Source organism: Xyrauchen texanus, chromosome 10 (genome assembly GCF_025860055.1).
Source record: "Xyrauchen texanus isolate HMW12.3.18 chromosome 10, RBS_HiC_50CHRs, whole genome shotgun sequence".
In the NCBI taxonomy this organism is placed as follows: Eukaryota; Metazoa; Chordata; class Actinopteri; order Cypriniformes; family Catostomidae; genus Xyrauchen; species Xyrauchen texanus.
The window spans coordinates 22,983,886-23,011,544 of NC_068285.1; the positions used below are offsets into that span (position 1 = coordinate 22,983,886).

At 38.9% G+C, this 27,659-nt stretch overlaps 1 protein-coding gene across 1 annotated transcript in view; it reads left to right on the forward strand.

Moving 5' to 3' along the window:
* The window catches only part of LOC127650893 (CUB and sushi domain-containing protein 3-like), a 686,283-nt gene that overhangs the window by 356,127 nt on the left and 302,497 nt on the right, over nt 1–27,659 (forward strand). Inside the window, exon 6 of the mRNA XM_052136534.1 lies at nt 8,827–8,939. Coding sequence (XP_051992494.1) covers nt 8,827–8,939 — 113 coding nt within the window. The remainder of the gene's footprint in view (nt 1–8,826; nt 8,940–27,659) is intronic.

A 27,659-nucleotide genomic window follows, 5' to 3' on the forward strand; every position in this document is an offset into this window, starting at 1 on the left:
GGTTGATTCAAACCCTGCCAGCCTCTCCTTCTCTGGAGAAATGATGTTACTGCAAAATCACACTTATTTAATAAAACTGTCATGCAATTGCAAATGTGGAAACGTGCTATTCAAGAGAGCTACTCCAACACAAAACAATCACATCAATACTAAGCTAAATTAAATCACTGGTGCACTGAAATTCAGTTTACAATTAAAGAATGGCCCATATTTCTCTTCAGAAGTGAGGGGGATATCACTGACATGCCTGAGTCAGCCATGAATTTACGTGAGTGATAATGTTGTGTGTTCCTGAATCATCTAAACTCTATAGCAGACAAGCATCGGGGAGGTGCGTTATTTATTTTTTTGTTGCCTGTACTTTTTGAAATATATTTATAACAAGATAAATGTAATTGAGAATGAGATAATAAGACTTGATAATAAGACTTTCATAGAAAATGTCTTGAATTAAGTTTCCTTTGGCATTTTATTCATGTTGAAAGCATAAACCTAAAAAAATATAGGATGTACTGTCCTACGTAATAAAAAGACCAATTCCTCAAAAATATTTTTAAATATAATTTACAGATATTTTTATTTATGTTATATATATACACTGATCAGCCACAACATTGCCACCAAAATCTCACCAACCCAAATCTTAGAAAAGCATTTTGAGATTAAATTCTTCTTACACAATTTTACAGAGCGGTTATCCGAGTTACCGTAGACTTTGTCAGTTCGAAACATTCTGGCCATTCTCTGTTGATCTCTTTCATCAACTAGGCTTTTCTGTCCACAGAACTGCCGCTCACTGGATGTTTTTTGTTTTTGGCACCATTCAAATTAAATTCTAGACACTGTTGTGCGTGAAAATCCAATGAGAGCGGCAGTTCTGTGTACAGAAATGCCTTGTTGATGAGAGAGGTCAACAGAGAATGGCCAGACTGGTTTGAACTGACAAAGTCTAGAGTAACTCAGAATACCGCTTTGTACAATTGTGGTGAGAAGAATATCATCTAAGAATGCTATTCTGTGGTGTGGAATGGCTCTGTTTTGGTGGCACAAGGGGGACCTACACAATATTAGGCAGGTGATTTTAATGTTGTGACTGATTGGTTTATATACAGTACATATACACCACTCATAGAAAATCTGTTTGAAAGTGAAATACACAAACACACACAATTATTTCTATTTGATCAAAAGAGAAATACAGAAATAGACAAGAATACGTCTATAACTTGTTTCAGTTATAAGGAACAATATGTGAGCCTTTATGCCTTTATTTGGCAATGGTTTATGTTGGTCAACATAAATACTAACAAAGTCCCCATCAGTATAAAAAGGGGGTCCAAAAATCTTAGGCAACTAGTGAAAAGGGATGCTTCTACAGTATATTGGGAAGAGATCCACCACTCATAAGTGCGTTAGAAGGTGTAATAAGACAATGTGTGCTCTATAACTTGTTTTATATTTAAGTAACTTTGCACATTCAGCATGGAAGACGGTTTTCATTCTATGTTAAACAAACTGGAATAATTTTTCACTGACACTGACATACCTATAATGTTGCTTCTATGTCACTATGATGAAGTTAAGCAGTATGTTCAGTACTCATTACCAAAGCACCGAAATTCAAAGAAGATGAATAAGAAAATGGCGAATAAAGGTTGAATATATCACAGTTTTGACAACACACGAAAGAAAGTATTGCAATATTATCATATCCATCATACTGTGGCCCAGATATGGATATAATATTGTATCGCCAAATCCCTGCTGATTCCCACCCCTTTGTAGCATCAACCAAAATGGGATAAAACTAAACTTTTTATGTTTATATATTTTTTTTTCTTTTTCTTTTTTTTTTTTTTTTTTACTTTTTGTGTTGCAGTATCCCTTTAAATTTAATTGGGGGCGTTTCCCATACTTCATTTCTTAAATTAGATTATGCTCATGAAACAGCAGTACTTAAATGGTTTTGACCCTAACACCATAAGTCATTTAGGTTCTTTATAGGAACAGATGTTTAATTTATACAACTCCATTTCAGATGTTTTAAATTTGCCAAGACATGTAGAATTATGTAGATGGAAAGGTTTACATGCACAAGTCTTGTTGTTTTGTGACAATGCCACAGCATAACAAGACTTGGACAAACATATTCATGCAAGTTTGATGTAAAATGTAATACATTTTTTAAACATACATTACTCAGAGCCTGGGAAGTCAGTTGTCCCTTTGGGAGGCTTACAAAGCTCTTTAAATTCCTGTACATGGTATGCTTTGTTTTGTGAAGCCAAGCAAAATATGTCTGTAATGTAAACATAAATATGGCATGCCATAAGATGTGAGGTTTATAATGTTTACATTTTGTATTTGTAGGCCACGGGAACATTGACAAAGCAAAGCTGAGAGAAACGTCAGACTAGGACGTTTTCTCAAGGGTTTTTTCTCAGTAACTATATGGTTTTGAGTCAAAAGTCCAAAAGCACAAATATGTGTTCCCTTTACAAAAGGCTTCACTACGATGTTGCGCTGCTAAGCGCTACGGGGAACAGCTTTCGCTGTGAGCCGAGCTGAATAATGTGTGGAACACGTCAATGAACATTGACCGGAATTTATAGCCTTGGCTGATGTAATCATTAGATGCACCTGAGGCCAGGCTATAAATGGATACGTCACCAGGTGTCGTCAGAAACTCTTTTTTCAGAGCAGATACTGTTTCTGTGTGTTTCACACACCCTGTCAAAACTTTCTTTCCTCTGTTAGGAGTTAGAATCAGTTAGACAGTGTGCAGTGAACTTTGTTCTTTGTTCTCTTTTCTCTTCTGTTTAGAAAATATTATATATATATTTCTAAAAAAAGAGAGAATGACTGAAAGCCGCAAACGGTGCGTGTTCCCCTCTTCTCGCTCTATAGCTGAAGATGACACACATCAGTTTTTGCTGTTTGTTTGGGAGCACGCTGCTCTCGCATTGCAGCAGGGTGGGTGCGAGCACTGCGATTTGCTTTAACAGGCAGAGTGCATCGTGCTCGCCTCGCTTGCTTCCGGGAGTCAGCACTCTCGAAAAGAAGATTGTTCGTGGGGCTCTTGCATGGTTTTGGCTGAGGAGCAAGAGACGGGTTGATCCCTTTCTCTCACTCTCTCCCCAAACCCAGCTGTTTCTTCACATGATCTCGACGCTTCTCGGATCATGAGGTGGATCGCTATTCTCTTCCCGCCTCCGAGCTTTCCGTCCGCGATAAAAAAATCTACGGAGGAATTGCTCGATGTTGTTACTCGTGCGGTTGCCAGATTGGTCTGGCCACGTGAAAAAGAGACCCAAACGCTCCAAATTAGGGGATAGATTTTATCTTCCAGTCTAAGAAAGGGAACGCCTCATGGGTTCCTTCCCTTCTTTGATAAACCTCCATTAAGATCTTTTTCGCTCATGGAGAACCCCTAAAAAAAAAAAAAAAAAAAAAAAAATCTATATATATATTTTCTTCCCGTGTTCACATACCCTTGACGTCATTATATTCGACTGTCGTGGGTGCTGAGGCACGGCGGTATTCAGTGATGCCGCCGGTCGAAGAGACGCTTGCGGGCTATCTCTCCCGGGCTCGGCATCGTCACTTAAGAAGCCCTCTCTCCCCTCAAAGCCTTGTAGGACAACCTCCACTTTAGTGGGAATGGCTAATCAAGCAGCAGGTCAGGCTGGTGCTGCTCTGCACACTATGCTGTTCCTCCCAGTTGGGTGTTTTCGCTGTTCCTGCATTTTATTCAGGACTCGAAACACTCGACAACCCCTCAACAGGAAGTGTTAAAATATAATACCCATCTCAGAGATCCTGGCAGCGTGGGAACTTCTGCCAGATATATTATTTTCTGTGGGTCTTATAAGGGCGTCAGGATTTAATTCACTCGCTGCTTTTCCGTGTTTCAACGGCATGTTCTCACTACCGTGAACCGGATTTCTTTTTATGTAAAAAAATATATATATAACTCAATCTCCTGGTAAAAGGGGCCATGGTATGTGTTCCCCTTCCAGAGAGAGAGTTAGGTTATTACACTAAATACTTCCCGTTTCCCATGGAGGGTGAAGCGTCTGGCTTAGATCTTAAAGCTTGAACTACCCGTGGGTGTTCAAGTCCAAGATGATGCCTGACAAGACGGTCGTGTCTCAAGCCCTACAACTCGTTTGGCTGGTCACCATCGATCTTATGACGCACTTCTATACTTCATTTAGAAGTTCTGCCACTACATGGAAAGTTCCTGAGGTTCACTTCCGGGGGCGAAGTCTTCCAGGGTCAGGTTCTTTCACTCAGCCTAGCCCTTTTTACCCGCACATTCACAATGCATGATGTAGTGCTGGCTCCTTGCGACTCTGGGGCATCTGCATTCTGAATTATGTAGACGACTGGCTGATCCTAGCGCAGTTCCAGGAACTGGCAGTTCAGCACTGGAACATCGTCTTAGCTCATCTGTTTCTCTGGGGTTGAGGCTCAACGCCAAGAAAAGCGTCCTCTCTCCCACTCAGAACACTGTCTATCGGGGCATCGTATGAAGTTCAATCTCAATGCGGGCACAACTGTCTCCCGCTAGGATTGAGTCCATTTAGATCACCCTGAGCAAAGTCAAAGCTAGGTCAAGGTTCTGTTATCAGTATCAATGATTTCCAGGTCTCAGGGCGAATGCGTCCACAGTGATCCCTCTGGACCTTCTGCTCATGAGACCGTTTTTGTTGTGGCCAAAATCCAGGGGATTTCTTCCAAGGGCCAAAACCCCTAGGCTAAATAGGGTTACGCGCCTCAGGCTTCGTTCCCTTTCTATGTGGTTCAGACCCCGGTTTTCTGCCTTGGGTCCCACTCTAGGTGCGTCTTGTTGTCGCAGGCTGCTAACGACAGATGGTTTTTCATATGGCAATTACGTCTCTAAGGAGACTTGGGTACCTACAGGCTCTGTCTCTTTTGCCGGCCTGTTTTGAGTTGCCCCAGGTAGGACCAAGAGCATTATTTGCACCCTCACCCTGACTACCTGCCCAAGGTGCCTTTCTCGACCCTTGGCCAGTCATTCTCTAAGCCTTCTGCTCCCTGCCGTTTGTAATGCCGGAGCAGCTAAAGACTACTCAGACTTTGTCCAGTCTGTGCCCTTCAGAATTATGTCCACCGCGTTTGCTAGTGGCGTAAAGTCAGGGCAGCAGTTCTTCACTTTGAAGCCGTGACCGGGTTGTCACTTTGGGTGAGGGACCTTACTGTCCGGGCCTCACGAGTGCGCGTTCAAGCTTCGCCAGTAGGTTTTAGGGCGCACTCTTCCAGAGGGCTCTCCTCCTCTAAAGCCTTGGCTAGAGGTCTCCCTCTGCAGCAAGTTTGTGGTGCGGCAGGTTGGTCCTCTCCGCGCACATTCATTAAACTTTTATAGTTTGGATGTTCTTGCAACTCTTGGCTCTTACGCCCTTGAGTTGACACCGAACAAGTTTGTGGTGCGGCAGGTTGGCACTCTCCGCACACACTAATCACATTTTATGGTTTAGATGCTTTGCTACTCCGGACTCTTATGTCCTTGAGTCGACATCTCAGCCCATGCCTAAACAAGTTTGTGATGCGGCAGGCTGGTCCTCTCTGCTCACATTCATCAGTTTTTATGACAAGTTTGTGTTGCGATAGGGTTCTCTTCGCACACATTCATCGAACTTTATGGGTTAGATGCTTTGCTACTCTGGGCTCTTATGCCCTTGAGTCGACATCTCGGCTCATGCCTGAACAAGTTTGTGATGCGGCAGGCTGGTCCTCTCCGCTCACATTCATCAGTTTTTATGACAAGTTTGTGTTGCGATAGGGTTCTCTTCGCACACATTCATCGAACTTTATGGGTTAGATGCTTTGCTACTCTGGGCTCTTATGCCCTTGAGTCGACATCTCAGCTCATGCTTGAACAAGTTTGTGATGCGGCAGGCTGGTCCTCTCCGCTCACATTCATCAGTTTTTATGACAAGTTTGTGTTGCGATAGGGTTCTCTTCGCACACATTCATCGAACTTTATGGGTTAGATGCTTTGCTACTCTGGGCTCTTATGCCCTTGAGTCGACATCTCGGCTCATGCCTGAACAAGTTTGTGATGCGGCAGGCTGGTCCTCTCCGCTCACATTCATCAGTTTTTATGACAAGTTTGTGTTGCGATAGGGTTCTCTTCGCACACATTCATCGAACTTTGTGGGTTAGATGCTTTGCTACTCTGGGCTCTTTTGCCCTTGAGTCGACATCTCAGCTCATGCCTGAACAAGTTTGTGATGCGGCAGACTGGTCCTCTCCGCTCACATTCATCAGTTTTTATGACAAGTTTGTGTTGCGATAGGGTTCTCTTCGCACACATTCATCGAACTTTGTGGGTTAGATGCTTTGCTACTCCGGGCTCTTACGCCCTTGAGTCGACATCTGAAGCTCATGTCTGAGACCTCTCGCATTTTTGTGAGTACACTGCACAACCGTAGGGGTCCGGACAACCCCAAGTGCGGCGGCGTGGGTATTGCGTTCCCTGTAGCGCTTAGCAGCGCAACATCGTAGTGAAGCCTTTTGTAAAGGGAACGTCTCGGGTTACATGTGTAACCCTTGTTCCCTGAAAAAGGCGGAACGAGATGTTGCGCTGCTTTGCCGCACTGGGACGTCCCAGGACTGCTCTTCAAAAAGAAGTATCTGACGACACCTGGTGACGTATCCATTTATAGCCTGGCCTCAGGTGCATCTAATGATTACATCAGCCGAGGCTATAAATTCCGGTCAATGTTCATTGACGTGTTCCACACATTATTCAGCTCGGCTCACAGCGAAAGCTGTTCCCCGTAGCGCTTAGCAGCGCAACATCTCGTTCCGCCTTTTTCAGGGAACAAGGGTTACACATGTAACCCGAGACGTTTTCACAAGGAGTGGTTTCATAAACCTTGTTCAAAACCCTCTTAAATTAGGATGTTTTTTATAAATTCAGTCAACCAACTAAAATCCCAATATTATCAAATTTGTGCTGTTGCTGTCAGGTGAACACGATACAACCACAATGTCATATATTCAACTAAGAGGCAACTATATGATGAAGGTATATTTTTCTAGTTTTCAGGGCAAGTTTTTTTTTTTATTGGGGCAAGTCATCAAGCATGTTTTAAATGTTATGAATGTACTAGGCGTGGAAAATTGAACTAATATAGCATGAATTTTAAGTTTAAATTAACATTGGGGGCCTGGGTAGCTCAGCGAGTAAAGAAGCTGACTACCACCCCTGGAGTCGCGAGTTCGAATCCAGGGCGTGCTGAGTGTCTCCAGCCAGGTCTCCTAAGCAACCAAATTGGCTCAGTTACTAGGGAGGGTAGAGTCACATGGGGTAAGCCCCTCGTGGTCACTATAATGTGGTTCGATCTCGGTGCGGTGCGTAGTGAGTTGTGTGTGGATGCCGCGGAGAATAGTGTGAAGCCTCCACACTTGCTGTGTCTCCGTGGTAAAGTGCTCACATGATAAGATGAGTGGATTGACGGTCTCAGACGCAAAGGCAATTAAGATTCGTCCTATGCCACCATGAGGACTTAGAGCACATTGGGAATTAGGCATTCTGAAAAGGGGAGGGGGAAAAAAGTTTAAATTAACATTAATTTCTGCTATTAATATTTGACTGTTTAACATATAAAAATGTATGCAGTACATACATTTCCAGGAGGTTATATTTGTCTAACATCTGTGCGTACAGTGTCAAATAATGCATTTGGCAATGTACTTTTAAGTTTGTCTTGCCAATAAAGCTTAATATAAATTGAATCCATTTGATCATTTGATCCTAATATTAAAAAAGTCCCCTGAGGAAAAAAAAAAGATTCGCCTAACTTTTAATTACAGGATTTTCACTGATTTTATGACATGTATGCATTTACTTGTATCAAAGATTTTTATATCTGTAAAAATGTGTCTAACTAACTAAAAACAATTTAACATGCATATTTAAATAATGGGGGGGTTCTTGCAGGCTCTTTGAGACAAAGTATAAAGTAAATATATTAATGATTATATTTGAATATTTTTCATGAACATGTAAAATATTCACTTTAAATAAAACATGCAACAACTAGCCCTGGTCTGCCCTATGCTTTGTGTGTGTCCCTGTGTTAGGGTGAAAGAGCAAGTGAGAGGGAGAGAGTGGCAGAAAGATAACAGTAATGATATGGCACCGCTCCAGCCTGTGAAGGCCATTAAAGTGTGATTCATGTGGCCGTGTCCTTTAATGACATCTCCAGTTAGTCATTAATAAAGTAAGACAGATGTAGTATGAAGATGGAGCATTTTGACGGGTGGGGGGGTGGTGGGTTTGAATGACCTCTGTCATCTATTGCAGCACCACACTGATTCATGACACACTGCACACATACACACATCAAAGTTCTTTGCTTGTCAGAACATCCAGTGTGTATGTATGTGGATTGCCCCCCAAAAGTGTCCAGGGAACTTGCTGCTCTATCTTGCATTTCACTAATAGTGAACCAAGTGTTAAGGTACATTTACTCTGTTATGTGTCCAGTGTCATGCCTCAAAATTAGATTGGTGACAAAAGATAAAATATTGGCCATCCAAAAGTCTTCTTTCATGGCCTTAACATACAGATCATTTAAACTTTTTTACGGTGCTTTCAATCATTGTTCCTGACAATGTGCATCTACACAACATGTTTTCACTGCCCTGTAAATATTTGTCATGTGGTATAAATGTTTGCTGTTCTTGGCCCAAAAGGCACAGCTCATCAGCAAATGGGACAATGTTGCTTGTTTTTGCTAATAGGCAGCATCCTGTAACAAGTTTAAAGAACCTCCCTTCTTGTTTTTACAGGTTGTCTGGAATGAATGTCCCATCTCCTATTGTTAGCAACAAGAACTGGCTGAGGTTACACTTTGTAACTGACAGCAACCATCGATACAAAGGTTTCAGTGCCCATTATCAAGGTAAGCTGCTCGCTTTGTCATTTCAAACACATGGTTTTCACGGCTAATTCTGCTCCTGTGAACGGGTTTCAGTTTGTTGTTGTTTATCTGGATAATTAATTTTACAATTGATTAATGAGTATTTATTTATTTAAAGTTGGAAAACAAACAAGAATGTAATTTCCTCTTTGAGATTTTGGGTTAAACAAATTTTTATAGCAAATACATTTTTTTTTCCAGATTTCTAATTATTGCAAGCATGACAAATATTTTTCAAAACTGTGTTGATATTTCTTTTTTTTGCACACACAGCTATCTTTCAAACTTAAAAAAAGACTTGTTTTTGTTGCTAATGCTTGATTGCCTCTTTCCTTTTTGTTGAATTGTTTTGATTTGTGCTGTTTCTCCAAACTAACTCATATTTCAACAACAAATCACTGTTTGTCTTTTTTGGAAGTAGCAGGAAGAATCATAGGAAGAATCTTTTTGTTTCTCTCATACAAAAGGAAACTGAAATGTAATAAAATGATGGGGGTAGAGAGAAAGAAAGGACAATGAAAAGCAAGCTGTTTTTAAGTTTTATGCTTTGATAGGTCATCCATAACCATAATTTTATCATGTGCTTGGCTGCAAACGGTGTTTGTGAAACACTTACATTTACCATAAACAATATTTTAAGTATCTCAACTTCTATTGTTCTATAGGTGTTCTATATCTGCCCTATAGAGATCTGGGGTGAAATATTAAATTGTTTGCCACCCTTACATGTGTATACTTTATCTTATTTTTTTTTATAATTGTCGTATCAAGCTTTTTTATTATGTTTAGTCCTTGTGCTAAGTCAAGTCTTTTCTGGGTAAGACATTTATTTTGGCCTTAAAGATAGTTCACCCAAAAATTTAAATCCTGTTATCATTTATCCACCCTCATTTTTTCCGTGGGGCACAAGAGAAAGTTTTTTGTAGAATGTAGACATTCTGTTTTTCTATACAATAAAAGTGAATGCAGACAGAGGCTTCCGTCAGTTTCAAACATTCTGCCTAACTTCTACTTTTGGGTTCCATTTAAGAAAGAAAGTCATTAGTGTAAATAAAAAAAAAAACTAGGAAAACCAGGATATGCAGGATATGATTTGGAATCTGATGCTGTTTCTACAACTTAAATTCACATGTCATAGACAATGTATGCAAGTGGCTTTATAGACCTTGTGCTTTGGTCATTCAGGTCAGAGTGATGTGATGTGAGGAACTTCAGAGGCTTTTGTAAGATCAAGTATGCTTCTATATACGTTTCATAGACATGCAGACATCACAGATAAATACAAATGTGAGAAGTTCAAATATAGGGTTGGATTTGTTTGCAAGATCTGAGATGAGAAGAAATCATCTCGGTTAGAGTGGGAACGCGACTCTGCATAATCGCATTTGAACATGCCCTGAGTGTCATGTGGTCTGAAGCCCTTATACAATCATGCCAATTTATTGTCTGATTGTGCTTAAGCGACGCCCCTTGGGAGCTACGTCACAAACTCCAAAAGGCACTAGTTTCCATGCCACTGAGTCAGATTTTCTTCAGGAAGGCATGAGACTATGCAGATGCTAGAGAGTATGGCCAGCTTACGCAGCATCTCGTTCCCACCCAGGGAACCAGGGTTACGCTTCACATAACCAAGACGTTCCCTTTCGTTTGAACTCAAGCTTTATAATCGCATTGGGAACTATATATAGTCACGCCATGCTTACAGTAGCTGTCTACTCCCCTGTGGCAAGCATATAGCGGTGCACAAGCAAGATAAAGCATCTGAATAGAGGGAATTATGAGTTTACTCCTGGTCCAACAGAGACAAACTGAAAAGCAGGAGTCAAACCCACATCCAGATTATAAAATCTAACAAATGTATGCAGAGAGGACCACCCTACCGCCATACAAATATCCTCCAAGGATGCATCTCTAGCCAAAGCACATGAGGATGCCATGCTCCTTGTAGAATGGACTCGAATACCTGAAGCCAAAGGTAAACCACATGCTTCGTATGCACTTGAAATTGCATCAATAAGCCAATGAGACAGTCTTTGCTTGGACACCAAAATACCCTTTTCGTGGCCACCAAAGCACACAACTGCTTTGACTTATGCCACTGGCAAGTATGGTCACAGTGCACTAAACTCACAGTGCTCAAACAGGGCAAAGCAAATGCAATCTTTTGTGCTCCTTCGACTCAAATGGAGGAGGATAAAAAGCCTGAAAATGAATAGTCTGTGAGCTAAATGATGTAGAAACGACCTTGGGCAAAATGCCCAAATGTGGTCTTAACACCACTCTTGAACACCCTGGCGCAAAATCCATACATAAGGGATTGATCGACAGGGCATTCAAATCACCAACCCTTGAAAACAACGCAAATGCTACTAGCAGGGCCATTTTAAGAGTCAGAAACTTATCAGCAACTATTGCCAAGGGCTCAAATGTAGCACCAGAGATCACCTCTAAAACAACAGATAAATCCCATAAAGGAACACGGATGGGATTAAAAGGTCTAAGCCTGCATACCCCGTGCATAAAATGAGACTCCATTAATAAGTGCATGCTCAGCCGGTATAGTGGCAACATAGACTTTAAGCAACCCCAGCCCCAAATGCTCTTGCAAAAAAAATCCATCACTGTACCGACAGGGCAGTGAACTGGACTTTCACCTTGTGCTGTACACCAAGAAGCAAAAATATGCCACTTGAACGTATAAAGCTTCCCAGTTGATGGAGCTCTAGCATTCAGAATGGAATCAAGAGGGAAAACCAAAGGGGACAGTGTGACATTTTCTTGAAGCGAACAGGTCCAATTCCGCTCTGCTGAACCTTCTCCAGATTTATTCCATAATCTGAGGATGTAATGTCCACTCTCTGGGTAAGCCCTGTCTGTACAGGAGATCCACCCACAAATTCATACCTGAGACATGCATCCACAGAAGAATGCAATGTGCCAGTCTCAGCATGGCATGAGAACGCAGTCCTCCCTGGTGATTGATATTGACCAGATGAGGATAACTCCTGTAGGCTGGAATCCCTCATACGCAGGACCCTTAACCATGGAGGAGGCATCTGCTGCTATAACTTTGCTGCGACACACCTGTCCCAATGGAATGCCCGACATCAAAATGTGGGTCCATTTGAATATGGAAAGAAATGTACTTCAAATTTTATGTCACAAACTAGTCCCCCTGCTGCACTCAAAATGCAGAATGGGATGCAAGCCGCCGTCTTTTTTCAGGACCAGAAAATAATGTAAAAAGCTGCCTTCCCTCTAAGAAGGGGGAATCTCCTCTATTGCTCATTTTTCTAAGTTAGAGTGAATTTCCCAAATCAAAATGGGGCTTTCCAAACATTAACATCTGTCAGAACAACTCCATTGACGGCCCCAGCATTCTTATGGGGGGACAATGTGTAGCGTGTATGTGTGTGCTTGATTAACATTGAATTCTGTTATGCATATCTCGAGACCCTTGGTCATGGAGACAGAGGCTTAAATCGAGAAGCATTGTTTTTTGTTTTGTTTTATCTGTTCACTCCCAAGCGAGCTGTAGGGGAAAACTGAACCATATTCTGGTTGTTTGACATTCAAGGCATGTACAGCGGCAAACTAATTCCAATACTTGCCAAAGGGCAAACAGGAGAGAAATGTATACATTTATACGGTCAAAATTTGTACAGCCAATAAATTGCCATGATTTTATAAGGGCTTCAGACCACGTGAAACTCTGGCCGTGTCCCAGTGTGATTATGGAGCTCAATTTCCTACGAAAGGGTTACTGATTAGAAGCTCTGTGTGTTGAGTCGGACTGGCATGATTTCTGACTTTGAAAAACTAGGTACACACTACACCACCAGGACAAGTGAATGGGTAAAAGCAACATCTGCACAGCGCTTCAGGACACTGCCCAGCAAAATCCAATTTAGCCCACTGATTCATCTCAAAGAGATGCCATCAAAATGGAAGTCCATTCCATTTTGGCCTGCTCCACTCTTTTTTGCATTAACCAGCTGTTGCTGCTTCAGGGTGCCAGTTGATAGAAACGCTCATCTGCAGAAAATAAAGCTGTTACTGGCAGGGTTGTTTGGCTTCAATAGACACAGTCTCATCGCCAGGCCTTCTTCTGAAAGCAGCCCATGTGCGTGTTTTGGCCAGTGTCACAAGAGTGTAGGGTGGAAACGTTCTGCTGATTATTTGGTCCTGAACCAGTTATAGACAAATCATGGTTAGATGGTGTCAATAATCTTAAAGCTAAAAGCACTCTGTAAAATCGTATTACCATAATAATATTTTCTATTTTGAAGGAAACACTTTTTTTTATTTTTTATTTTATCAATAATTAAAAATGGGACTATGGCACCAGAAGTATAACAGGCCAAATTACAAAATTTGAAATAATAAGTCAGAGCTTTGTGACTGCAAAACAGAATGAGTCAGAGTGGTCAAGTTACCATTTAAAATTCAGCTTTAACAAAACCTTGACATGAAAACTAGTGGTGGGTATATGACCAAAACCATATTTGATCATTTAATTCATTTTATATCACGGTTAAAATATCATGGTATTTATTGTGATATTAGTAATTTTTTCTGGAAATTCAACCACTGGTTGATGGTTTATATATAAAATTATCATGAGGTTTATATTATTAATTTTTTTTCCCATTATCATTCCAGAAGGATTATAGGCCTTTAAAAAATCGACCAGTTTTAAAATTATTTATTTTGCAATATATATATAAATAATTTATAATCTCAATAATAAGATTACATGTCACCAAGCACTGAAAACAATTGCCTTTATAAAAAATTGAAAATCACAACAATTACAAAACTCTTTAATAATAGAATTAACTATATATTCACTGCATAATTGGCAAATGATGTAGGCTAATCCAATCCAGACATTCCCAAATGTAATATCCAATGGCACTTTACGAAACAGGGGAGCATACTTACTGTTAGGTTTTACTGTATAATCAACTCTCAATAAAAAGATTACGTGTCACCAGGCACTGAAAACAATTGCCTTTTCAGCCCCGTCTGCCGGCAGGTCATCCCGACTTCCTGGATCTGGGAGGGGATAATGGGAGGGAAACAAAAATAATAAAGTTGTACTTACACACTATAACAGTGATAATACCAACCAAAAGCACAAACATATTTATAAAGAGAGGGAATGGCAGTGGGAGAGAGAGATACAAAAATAAAAATGTTCTTGCCGGTTCTCCGATACGCCATAGTGTGGTCCTCGGCCATTCCTCCACCCTCTAGTGGATGACAGCCGCGCCTCCTCAGGCGGATCAGAGGCAGTCATCCGGCCCCTGGCGGACGGCATGCCCCATTGCATTTTCGGTGGACAGAAGGGGACTCCCCCGCCCCTTGCAACAGTCCTCCCGCTCAAGGCATTCGGCAGTATTCTCTCCCCGCTCACAGTCGGTGGTTCTCTGACCCCGCCACATTTTAGGGGCTGGTGGGAGCCTTCCTCCACCCCTGGCTGCAGCCCTGACTGCTCCAGGCGGTCGGCTAGGAGCCCCTCCTCCCTCACATTCGGCAGCCATTCCTCCACTCTCAGGCAGCCGGGCTCCTCCGTCTCTTGGCGGATGGCCACGGCTGCTCCTTTGGGGTGGATGGTAGTGGTGAGGACTCTACTATGGTGCATCCCTCTTCCTTCCTGGTTTGCGGCTTCAGTGTAACACAGTTCAATGGAAAGGAGGTGGTGAGAACCATCTTAACAATATAAAAAATAATTTCATAATAAACTTAAGCAAAAAGACAAATAAAAAAGGTGTCGGGCATCTGCCCGTAACTCTCTTTCTCTTTCGCACTGCCGTCTCCGGTCGCCTTTATCCTTCTCTGGCTTAATCAGCCTAATTACTGGCCATTATAAGAATTCTGCCCCACCCTCCGCCCTGCCACATGATGCTATTGTACAAATTCACTATTCATAATCAGCCATTAATTTGGATTAATGCCTGATTGTGGATTAAATGGATTAATTTAATCCAAGAATGAAAGTCTCCAATAACAAGATGGATACTGAGATTAATTGAGAGTAGTATTCAGCTGGTCATATGATTCTAAAATGGCAGCCCCCATGAGGGCGCCCCATCCGATGTAATAAAACAGCTTTTATAAGGTTACTGATATGACTAGTTCTCGTCTCTTTTGAGTGGGGATGATTTTATACATATGTTTCAAAATTACAATTAATTTCTTTAGAGGTAAATAATTTTTAATGAGGAAAACATTTCCGAGTGCACCTTTAATGCACACTGCAGATATAGCCTTCTGTGACATTCTGAAGACCTTTTAGAAAACAATACAGTATATAATTACTTAGGATACATGCATGGTTAATCCAGATACAAGGAACATTTTTAGGTAAAGTACATTTCTCGATTATTTCCAAAAACTTTCCATTAATTATTAAATGTTTAAATTAAATAATTTGACCCTCAAAAGATGAAGTTTAGTACAAACACACCCAAGCAGTGTGTGAGACAGGAGAGACAGATTTCGGCTAGATGTAGATTTTAGATGGCCAAATGTATTTTTTTAATATTTTGGGATACATTTATGATTAAGAATATATCTATTGAAATGGCGTTATTTTATATAGGCTTCTGTATACATTGCTTGTTATGCTTTCTATGCTGATTATTCCCCCACATGGAAAAATAAAATGAATTGCTTATTTTCACTCATTTTGGTTGAGGCAAGTCCCTTATTTTGAGCTTGTTTTTCCTGAAAAGGTCCCTTTTTTCTTGAGATATCTGGAAACACTGCAACTGGTTTATCACTAATCCTTAGCATGTACTGTCATTTTAAAAAGATTGTTATTAAACATTATTTCATTTCATTCTAACCAGTTACCAGTTGGAAAGGAGGCAGTGGAACACCAGAACCGGAGAAAAAAACAAATACAGTTTAAGCTCAGAATGAACCTAGTCCAAGAATGTCCAAGCATTTCACTAAAAAATGTCTATTCATGAAAAGAAGCAAGCATTTACAATGTGCTCTTTGTAGTAAAATTTTAAATTCATATACATATAAACCATAAAGTATGTTTGGAGTTTATTTGTATCGTCTGCATGTGGACACAGTAGAACTGAAAACTAATAACTAATAGTACAGCAACTTAGTGACCACTTTGCTGTCATGTTGAACAGACCTTAACCATGTTTAAGGGATTGTGAGTGAAAGGCATTGTAAGACTCTTGTTTTCCCCAGTTGAGCTCACAATATTTGTAACCATAATGTTAGCTATATAATTAAATCAAACATGACAGGAAAATCTACAAAGTCACAACAAATTACAGTATGTGTTGGGAAGTTCAAACCTGGTACCCAACAGCAAACAGCTTTCAATGTGCATATTGCAAGTCAATTTGTCTTGTAGCTGTGCATGTTACCCCCTCATTCAACTCTAAAAAGCAAGAACAAAATGCTTTATTGTGTTAAGGAGAAGACATGATTCAAATGATAAGACATGATTCAAACCTCAAGGCAACTAAATAAACAAAGTAGATTGCATCTACAGATTGTTGTGGTGTCAAATTCAAAAAGCAAACCTCTCCCTCAAACCTAAGTCACTTGGAGGTGAATATGGTAATGAAGAATAATCCAAGATAAGTCATGTAAACTAGGTTTAGTTTAAGTCATGACAAAAATGCTGGCATAGGGCCAAGGAGCCAGCTTTTTTAATGTCATAAGAATTGCAAATTTGCAAATGTTGTTCTTCTATCAAAAGCAAGCTTCTTGCAACATTTCTCACTCACTTCTCATAGTAGGTCAGTCAGAAATTGAACTCGAAATCTGTACATGGCAACAGGTCCCCCGCCATGCCTTTGCATTCCCTCTGTGTATGCCACATTTAATAAAGTTCTCCTTTGATGGTCACTGCCGCCACCGGCCACTATAACTGGGAGAAAGATTGTGGATGCATGTTCGCAGTGGAATCAGAATTTGCCTGCGGGAGTAATTATTTGGCTGGACTCCACTATGTATCTGTCAAGCACAATTCCTCAAGACTTTCCTTGAATCTTAATACCATTTGTGTTACAGTGCTGCACAGTTGCAACTCCAGCACACAATCTAAAATAGAGACAGTGCTCCCAGCTTTTGCTTGCTGAGCTCATGTTGTGTAGTTTAAATGTCCTCTAAATGTCAAACAAGTGTAACATTGTGCTGTGCTTTTTAGATAGCTATGTGAAAAAGTATTTGCCCCATCCTGATTTCTTCTGGGGTTTTTTTTCTATGTATCTTATACGAAATTGTTTAAAAAATTCAAACTAAATCTAACATAAAACAAAGGCAGTGGCCCTGTACAATCAAATCCACACCTAAATTGAATTTTTTCAGCAGCATAAAGATAGCTAAAAGCTCTCATCCAGTAGCACACTATGTCAAAATTGAAATAAATTCCAGAAATGATGAGGAAAAGGGGGATTGAAATCACATGACATCAGTCTGGGATGGGTTACAAAGCTATTTCAAAAGCTCTGGGACTCCAAAGAACCACAGTAAGAGCCATTATCTCCAAATGGAGAAAACTTGGCACAGTAGTGAACCTTCCCATAAGTGGCCGACCTTCCAAAAGTCCTCAAAGAGCACAGCGACGACTCATCCAAGAAGTCACAAAAAAGGCAAAGACATCTTCCAAGGAACTGCAGGCCTCCCTTGCATCAATAAAGGTCACTGTTCGTGACTCCACTATGAGAAAGACACTGGCCAAAAATGCCATCCAAGGAAGAGTGGCAAGGCGAAAACCACTGCTAACCCAGAAGAACATTAAGGCTCACCTGAATTTTGTCAAAACACACCTTGATTATCCTCAAACCTTTTGGGATAATATTCTTTGATCTGATGACTCAAAAGTGGAATTGTTGGAAAACAGGGGTCCTGATACATTTGGTGTAAATCAAACACAGAATTCCACAAAAAGAACATCATACCTACGGTCAAGCAGGGGCGGATCTAGAAAAATGGGGTGGCGAGAGGGGGGCAGGAATTTTTGAGGGATGGAATTTAATCACGTTTATCACAGTTTGATGAGAAATAGTATGTACACACTAAAAAAGGGCACAGGCTGCCATTTACAAACTCATACAGACAAACTTAATCTCATGCAATCAATGTCTTGCATTTGAGGTTTCATGTGAAACAGTTCATATTAGGAATAAGTGACCATACAATGTGATCTCACTTAATAGGAGATAGAAGTATGATTGAAGTAAGGGCATTATTACCGGAAAGGCATTAAGGTAAGACACAGGTGATGACAGGCAGATGTGTGAGAGGGGAAGCAAACGCACGCAGCAATTGTACAAGAAGAAACTATACAAAGAAAAACTTACACATGAAGATCTATGGACTGAGCTGTACTAAAGTGAGCATAAATACACTGTGGAAAAAATTAGGTCACGGCACTCAAACGAGGTACTGGACATCACTTTAATTGTTTACTCATAACACACATTTTTCCAAACTGATCAGTCTCTTGCTGCTCTGGCGCCATCTCGTGCTGCATTCATTGCAGTCAGACATTGGAGATTCTCGCTCGTAAATTGTCAAGTTGGCCATAACTTTTAATTCTTTGCTGCCAACTGGGGTGGCAGCAGGGGTGGCAAGGTATTCTTTTAGGGTGGCTTTTGCCACCCTATGCCACCCCTGTAGATCCGCCCCTGTGGTCAAGCATGGTGGTGGTAGTGTTATGGTGTGGGGATGCTTTGCTGCTACAGGATCAGGGTGACTTGCATTAATTGAGGGAACCTATTAATGGCTCAATTGCAGATTTTTCTTGCTTCTGTATAACAACACCATTGTAATATTTGCAGGAAAGAGGCGAGAGAAGGAGGATCTATGAGCAGGCTTTTTAATAAACCTAAACAAAGAAATAAACATAAAGAATTCAAAACACGACCCCCAGAACAAACTGTTACATCCACGAAGGAAAAGAACTGACAAAGACAAAGGAACATGAGGGCATTATATACACAAGACTTAATAACAAAGGTAACAGGACACAGCTGGGATTAATCACAGGGAACACAGAGAACAGAGACAAACAAAACCCAAAGCAAAACTTCAAACCAAATGTCTTAGTCCTCCTAGTGACCTCTAGTGGCTGCTAGGGCAAATGTTCCAAATGTTAAAACCATCAGTCCTTGACAGAACATCTCTAGCTCTAAAATAATAGATTTCAGGCTCAAAATCTGGCTGTATCTGTAATGTCGTTTGTCTGGGCATTAAGGTCTTAGGCAAAAGCAAGATGACATGTGAAACGTAGCTGAAACACACACCATTGTCTCGATTTTATGTGAAGGCAGCAGAGTGGAATCCCAAAACCTTCTACTATATATTTCAGTGCTAAACTACTTGCAAGGCAGCAGTGCATTGATATTTTTCAAACATTCTCGTTTTACAGTGTTTTCAAGGCAGTTCTATAATTCTATTGTTGTGCAATCTGTTTTTGTTTCTCTGTAAAATGTATAGGCTACTTTTTAAGAAATTTAAAATTAAAGAAATGTATAAATCTTCATTTCCATTTAAGTGAAGCTCCCTTAGCTTCGACGCATCCAGTGCAGACAGCCTAAAGGAGTTGTGATGCGACATCACTCCCATCTGGAGTAGACAGGATATAACTTGTACTGTATTAAACTGGGAACAACATTTGGAGGTTTGAAAATCTCCTGTTGGTTTACGATAATAGAACGTCTAGCATCTAATAGACAGTGTTGACAAATAATATCATACAATAATATTTGCACACGGAAATTCGATTAGTGTTCTTTCTTGGATTTGTATGCATATTGAATTGCAATTGGTCAATTTACCCTCAACCAGAGGCGGCGGCAGCCGATTTTGCCGGGGCTTCAGCCCCGAATGTTTTGAGTGTAGCCCCGAATTAATTTTGAAAAGTTGACTGACAAATATGAAACCGGACAAAAGCCTATGTAATCCCCCGAAATCATAAGTTGCCTTATTTCATTGTGTTTTGGCTTTGTACATACTGCATACAGCCTGTAAAAATACAGCTTTGGCTTTGTACATACTGCATACAGCCTGTTTCTTTGCTGTCGGTAGCCTATAGGCGACTCCGTTTCTTCCTCTCTGTTGAATATGCAGCAGGTAGGGGAGGAGCTGACATCAACTTACGTTACTTAGTGGCGAGTTAGCAGGAAAGACAGCAAAAATGAAGCAAATGAGGCTTCGGGGATTTTTCCAAAAGAGGTCAGTGGGTAAGAATTCACATTTGTTTTTGTCCTTAAAGTCTCAAGATCATCATCTGGCTGGCTTTCACCCACAGTAGGCTAAACCTCAAGACATCCACTACCGACAGATATTACATGTTGTAGCCTCTAGCCTCGTGGTTAGCGCATCTGTCTCTCGCGCTGGAGACTGCTGTTCGAGTCCCGTTTGAAGCATACTTTTCTTGTTTTCTCTAAGGATAACCAATAAGCATTAGCACATAATGTATGTGTGACTTGTTTTGTGATATTAGTTTGTAGTAAATATACACTTTGATTTGATTAAATGGTTTTGTAGAGGGTAGCAAAGATGTGCCAGAATCAGGCATGGAAACTGGTAACAATTAATCAGTCACTTTACTTTAGAGAAAGTTAAAAGTGAAACATTGTTTATCCTAATGAAAGGATTTTGACAGGTGAACATGGAGAATTATATACAGTTCGATGCCATGGTGTGTCAATGAACTTAGACTAAAGTCATTCATGTATTGCTTTAACTTAGGATCTTATACATCATTTTGACTATTTATGTCAAAAAATATACATTTTTTTACTTCACTTTACTCACCATAATGTAACTCTTTTGTGATGACTTTATGTTAATATACATGAAAATTTAAGAATCATGATAGATCTTAGGGCAATCCCACTGATCTGCTCTTCCCAATACATTTTCTTCAATGGTATTGGTCTACAATTTGACATATGTAGCACTTGATGAATTAGTTGTTTGAAGCTGATTTGCAATAAGTTATGTGCTGTATCTGTTCTTTTGCATCACAGATGATTCAGGGAGGAGAGAGGATGAGTTAGTCGAGGATAGTACTAGAGTGAAAGATTTAGGAACTGTAGAAACAGGCCCAGCCAGAGCAAAACTCAAAGAATACCCTCTCACCAGCTTTGGACTACAGGGAAGTGGTTGCTAGTGTGAAAATAAAATGGTCTGGGCTAAGCCCCGGATGTCCTTCAATGCTGGAAACGCCTCTGCTCTCAACTAAAGCCTAAAACCTAAATTTACCTAAAACTTTAGAAGGTACTAATACTAATACTTTTTCTGCCTCTAGGAACTCAAATCTAGTTTGGAATTTGCCCTTTTCCACTATGTATTTATGCTAATTAGTTTTCCTTGAATATGCACTGAGCTGGTTGTAAGTGTTATTTTACTACAAAAACGATTCACATCAAGCCTTCACCCTCTATTGCTAATTTAAAATCTAGCCTAAAGGCCTACTCTTATTCCCTAGCTTTTCAAATTGCATGAGGTAAATCTTTTAAGCCAATTATTATTGTTATTTTCTTTTTTTATATTCTATGTATATGCATTGTATATTTTATTATTATTATTATTATTATTATTTGCTGTACCTCACTTTGCGTCAACCTCTGTTGTTTTAAATGTGCTTTAGAAATAAACTTGACTTGACTTTTTTTATCCTGAATTAATTATTTTATATTCAGTTATATTCATGTTTAACAAGACTAAATAAGAGTGAAGAGGCTCTCCAAACAGAATCATTTAGGAGAACTGCAGGAAATCACATGTTCTGAATCATAGTAGCCTAAAGAGTGAAGATAAAACCATATCTTTGTTGTTGATTGTTTAATTCTTTATTTACAGAGAGTGATGTGTGATGGGGATTCCATAGCCAAAGGTCACAATACGCCATTATTAAAGCTTGATGGATCAGCTTTACTTGTAGGCTGTGTTTATTAGTGCTACATAGCTATACTTCATATACTACATAAGGGCTACACACATTTTTATTTATTTATTTTGTTATTTATTTATTTATTTAATTTGTAGAGATTTGACACAGAAAGAGATTTATAATCAAATATTACCCTTGTACAACAGTGTCTCATCAAACTCTACCATTTAAGAAACATTTATTTCCCCTTGTAGATCATTGATTATTTACATCTCTCTTGAATGACTCGAGAGAGCTGTGAAGAACTGTGAAAGGTAAACTTTTATTATGAATTAGTTTTCTGCTTTTAGAGTTCAAGAAGTCCTTCTCTGGCTGCAGCTTGTGTTGCCATGGCAACCACAGCGGATATTAGACACCCCCTCACAGAACACACACCATTAAAGAAAATGCAATCCACTACTCATTGATAATGCTGAGATTTGGTAAGCGGTTGCATCCTTAGGGGTAGGCTATATATGTCTTTAAAAGGTAAACAGTTCCAGGAGAGAAATATATCTGTAAACCTAATGGATCTCAATGTGGCCATTACTTCTAGACAAGACTGCCACACTTGGGCTTAGCTGAGGAAATTTGTCCAGTAGTTATGTCAGAATTCACTCAGGAAGGCTTTCAGATGAAGGAATGGCACTCCCCAGAAAGTTGTAGTATACCTAAAGTATTATCACTTCTCATCTGTTCATCTTTTATATCTACTGTTTGATTAGAGAGGGTTGTTTAATGATATAAGCTGCCTTGGTACATTAAGTAGTGCTTTGAAATGTTTATATTAAGGCACTGGATTAAAATGTTTAATGCAGATTAATTAATCAAACTAATCACAATTAATGGCATTTATAAATATTTGCTGAGAAGGGGCCTCCAATAATAATAATTAAATATATAATGATTAAATAATTCTAAATAGTTATATTAAAATATTTAGAAATATTGTATATATAATATAATAATTCAAATGTTTAAAAATGTTATTGTAGCGGATGAGTAAAACATTGATTAGACAACACAAAAAGTAGCTTTAGAAGGCAATATATTGTTTATTTCCATATCACTGTACAGAAGCCCAGTGTTTCAGAATAAATCGAAAATATTTTTACACTTCTCCTAATAACATAAAAGATTTCTATAGTTGTGTTTTGCGCTGTTGCTTCTCTCACTCCCAGTCAGACAGTCCCCTTCATGCATGCTCACACACACACACACTGGAACCAATTATCTAACGTTAACGTTATTACCAGCGGGCGGCTCTGTCAACGTAACTATTTTAAGCATCTGAGGACCAAGTTCAACATGGGTAACCACTTTTGCATAATTACTTTGATGGCTCACAGGGCTCAATATTAAAGCTTGTCCGCTTGTCTGGGACAAGTAGATTTTTGAAGGGGCAAGTGAAAGACAATTTTACTTGCTCGAACGGACAAGTAGACTAAAACGTCAATAACAAAAAATAACCAGCTATGTTTGTGATAGCCTAGGCCTGTGTCACTTTTTAGAAAAGTTAATATTCTTATTCTGCTGTTGAATGTAACACATCATTTTATTATACGCAAGCCATCTAGTAACAGTTGCACCCTGCTTGATTGACAGGTGGCATATGTGTGTGTGTTCCGAATATGCTTGTGCTAATGCGCACCTGAATGGTCAAATACATTTCTAAATTACGCCAAAATGCCCGTCTTGGTGATGTATTCATGTAAACACGGAGAATGATGTCTAAAGTGAAAATAAAAAAAGCAGATTTGTATTAAAATGTCAGACTTGCAATTATAAATGTAAACTAATAGACCTGCTTCCATCTACCGTGTCATTATAATAATCAAACAATCATAACAAGTAAATTAAAAAACACTCACTGCTCTTGACAAAATAACTATAAAAGTATTAATGTATCTGTGGCACAATATTAGGGTAATATACTAATAATACTAATTAGGGTCCGCACACCCGGACCCTAATTAGGCTGATTAAGCCTGAGAGGGATAAGGCCGACCGGAGAACTGGCTTGACGATATAAATAATATTTTAATGAGAAACTTAACCAAAAAGACAAACACAGACACACACACACACACACACATGGGGCAGCTGTCTGTAACACTCTCTCTGTCAAACCATTGTCTCCGGCCGCCCTACCTCAGTACACTGTTAGGTTGGGCATTGGTCATCATTTTAGAAAAATATACAACATAAATTTTGACATGTTACTTGAGCATGTGTGACAAGGAGGAGGGCGGAATTGGGCTAATCAGCCTGGAGGGGGATACAAATACGAGCCAGAGGACAATGCTTAACGTCGAGCCTTGGCTCAAATCTATGCTCTAGTCGATTTTGTGTTTTGACCATTTGTGAACTGCGTTAAACTCTGTCTCGTTTATGCTTTGTCGGAGTGACTTTTTTGCCATGTCATCACCATTCATATCTATAAAACCAATGTGTTTATGATTAAATTACTACAAGAGCACAAAATTGTTTACAAGAGCACAAAGTTATTTATGGTTGTAGCTTCTTAATTTTGCTCTGAAAGTGCACCAGATTGATGCATTTAACTTTAAAATGTACAACGTATTTCCTGTGGGAAATACTTGAAACCTATTATCTGACATTCTGATGATGTGCTGTTGCTAGTGTCAAGTAAGCCTGAGAGTGGTTTGTTCTCTGTAAAGCTGCGTGTTGCCTATACAGCTGGAGTTTCACTTACTGCTCTCTGCTGACAACATGAAGGTGGTACTTCAAGCTTTATTGCTGCGATGGTGGGAATATTTCTTATTATGATAAATTGCGTACCTTTTTTAGCAACTACATGCTTTAACATTTACATGTTAAATTGACCGCCCTATTTAGTACGTTTCAAAATCATCTACAACAAAATGTAAAATGCATTTTAAGGAATTAATTACCCAAAATGAGAATGCTATCATCATTCCAATCCAAAAACATATTACTTTCTTCCATGGAGCAGAAAATAAATTTTGAAGACTGTGCTAATCACTCTTTTCCATGCAATTAAAATGGATGGGGACTGGAATGGATCCTTTTTGAAGCTTGAAAGCTCAAGTCTTCATTAATTGAAACTACACTGAAAACAGTGACTGGGGGGGCCTCACATACCTGACAGTAAGAAGGTGAAGGTCAGTTTTATGGCAGGAAAATATGATAGCATCACTATTTCCCTTCTGATAACAAATGGTGCACAGGATCCATGCTTGACTTTGGTCAGAAAACAATTACTGTAATCTATCCTTGACTAGATGGACACGGGGATAGGTTGCAAAGGGACTCGGCAGAGAGATAAGGTGGCAATGCAAGGAAATGTCTGAGATCCCATCAAAGATGCCAAGGAGATCCAATGTACATAAAACATTTAATTGAAACTGAACAGACTTTAAGATGAAGGTGCAATATAGTTTTTCTAGATTATTTTGTTAATTTGAAAACACTACTCTGCATAAATGTATTTCTTTCTTTCTTGTTTTCAAGATAAGCATCCTTAAATCAAGATAAATCTACTTGAGAAGCAAATAGAATTAGATATTAAAAAGTTTTTAGACAATGTTTCTTAAATTGAGGGTTTTTTTTCTTACCCCATTGACAAATTATTTCTTGTTTTAATCATAAATCTGCACAATGTAGTGTGATTTAAGTTTTAACATGAAAAATCTAATTCACCAGTTGGGTAAGATTTATGTATTTATTTGTTTTTTCAGATATATTTTCAGGAACAATTCTTTTTATATATTTTGCAATTTTCTTCTCATGTAAATGTATTTTGTTTTAATTTTAGGATGCTTAGATATTAGTGTTGTCACGGCACCCACATTTTGATACCACAGCAAAAATATGCTAATATTATAATGTGCTATTGAAAACAGCAATTATTTATAATTTCATAATTATTTTAGTAATTATTATTATTTTCCATAACTCAATTTTTTAAAGATTAATTTAATTTCAACATCAAAATGGTGTCAATCCAATTAGTTCTTAAAACTTTTAATAAATGAATGTAGAAATGTTCAACGTGTCATTGCATTTATTCTTGCAAACTTTTATTTAATAGTAGTCTTGCTTGTGATATATTGCTTAATTATTATTATTATTAGTAGTAGTATTACTTCTACTACAGTGAATATTATATTTTATTATACAGTTGTAATATATTCATGTCACAATTTCAGGCATCTAGCTTTTATTATGAATCGTGTTTTTATTATGATGTGTGTTTTTTTCACTTGTCTGGATAAACAGTGCCACGGCCCAGTGTGATCTGGTGATGGAAAGATCAGATCATTTTACTGACTTGGATCTTTGAGTCTCATCCAACAAAATGAAAGAATCTTTATTGAAGTAATTTAATTCATACCATTCATTTAAGCAGAATTTAATTAAAATATAACATTTTCAATAGCCAAATCCCCAACATGTCTTCTTCCACAAACATTTATTATAAGAGAAAAGTCAACAATACTTAATAAAGGAATAGTTCAATCACAAAATGAAAATTCTCTCATCATGTACTCATGTCTCAAACTAGTATGACTTTCTTTTGTGGAACACAAACACAGATTTTGCTGAAGGATTTACAATATGGGTTTGTCCATACAATGCAAGTAAATAGGGCCCAACACTTTCAAACTCCAAAAAGGACATAAATCAGCATAAAGGTAATTCATATGACTCAATTATTTAATCCATGCCTTCTGAAGTTGTACAGTGGGTTTGGGATGAGAAACAGACAAAAATGACATTTATTTCACTGTACAATATAAATATTCCCATCTGCAGTTTCCTTGGCGATCATGATTTGAAGCTTGTGCGTCACATATGTGTCAGTAGAGCATAAGGCAATAGAGTTAGTAATTTATGAAAGACTTATATTTGGGTGAACTATTATTTAAGATGGTTTTTGTGTTTGTTTGTTTTTTTGTTGTTGTTGTCATTGTTGTTGTTTGCAGTGTCTCATTAAAAACTGTTATGTTTTCTACCCTAAAGTAGAATTTATGATCCTCTGGCTATTTAACTGTCAGGAAAGATGATAGAGTTTTGATTACAAATATAGCAGCTTGCATAATCATTTTACATTAATCGGACAAACAGGCTTATTTCCACAAAAACAATTGGTCTTAGTTAATAAAACCTTCAAGACACAGAGCCCATAAAAAACTTTTTTTTTAATTGATGAGCTTCTTACATTGGGGATTTGAAGATTTTATTTATTTCCACCATCCTATACAGCTTAGTGGAGCAGTCAGTTCCAAGAAGCCATGAATATTATGACCTTGGTGAGCTGCTGACAGCTGCTAAGTTTTTTAATGAATTAGTGTTTGAAAAGCGTTCTTAGCCTGAATAGGTGTTGAAATGTCTTTGCCACACATGTGAAGGCTTAGGAAAATGTTAAATGAATAATTATATATGTAAAATGTAATTTCAGTGCTGAAAATTATTTAAAGAACATTTAAGGCTTGACATCTAATAGACAGTAATTAAGGAAAGCTCTCCCTTTTTTTTTTTTTTTTTTTTGCTTATATAGTAAACTTCATCAAGATATGAAAGTAACTGAAACATAAATCTAAAGTAGCAGATATCTATTTCACTTCATGACATAATAATCCATCCATCCATCCATCGTCAACCGCTTATCCTGTGTACAGGGTCGCGGGGGGCTGGAGCCTATCCCAGCTAACATTGGGCGAAAGGCGGGGGACACCCTGGACAGGTCGCCAGTCCATCGCAGTGACATAATAATATTGAATAAATTTAAC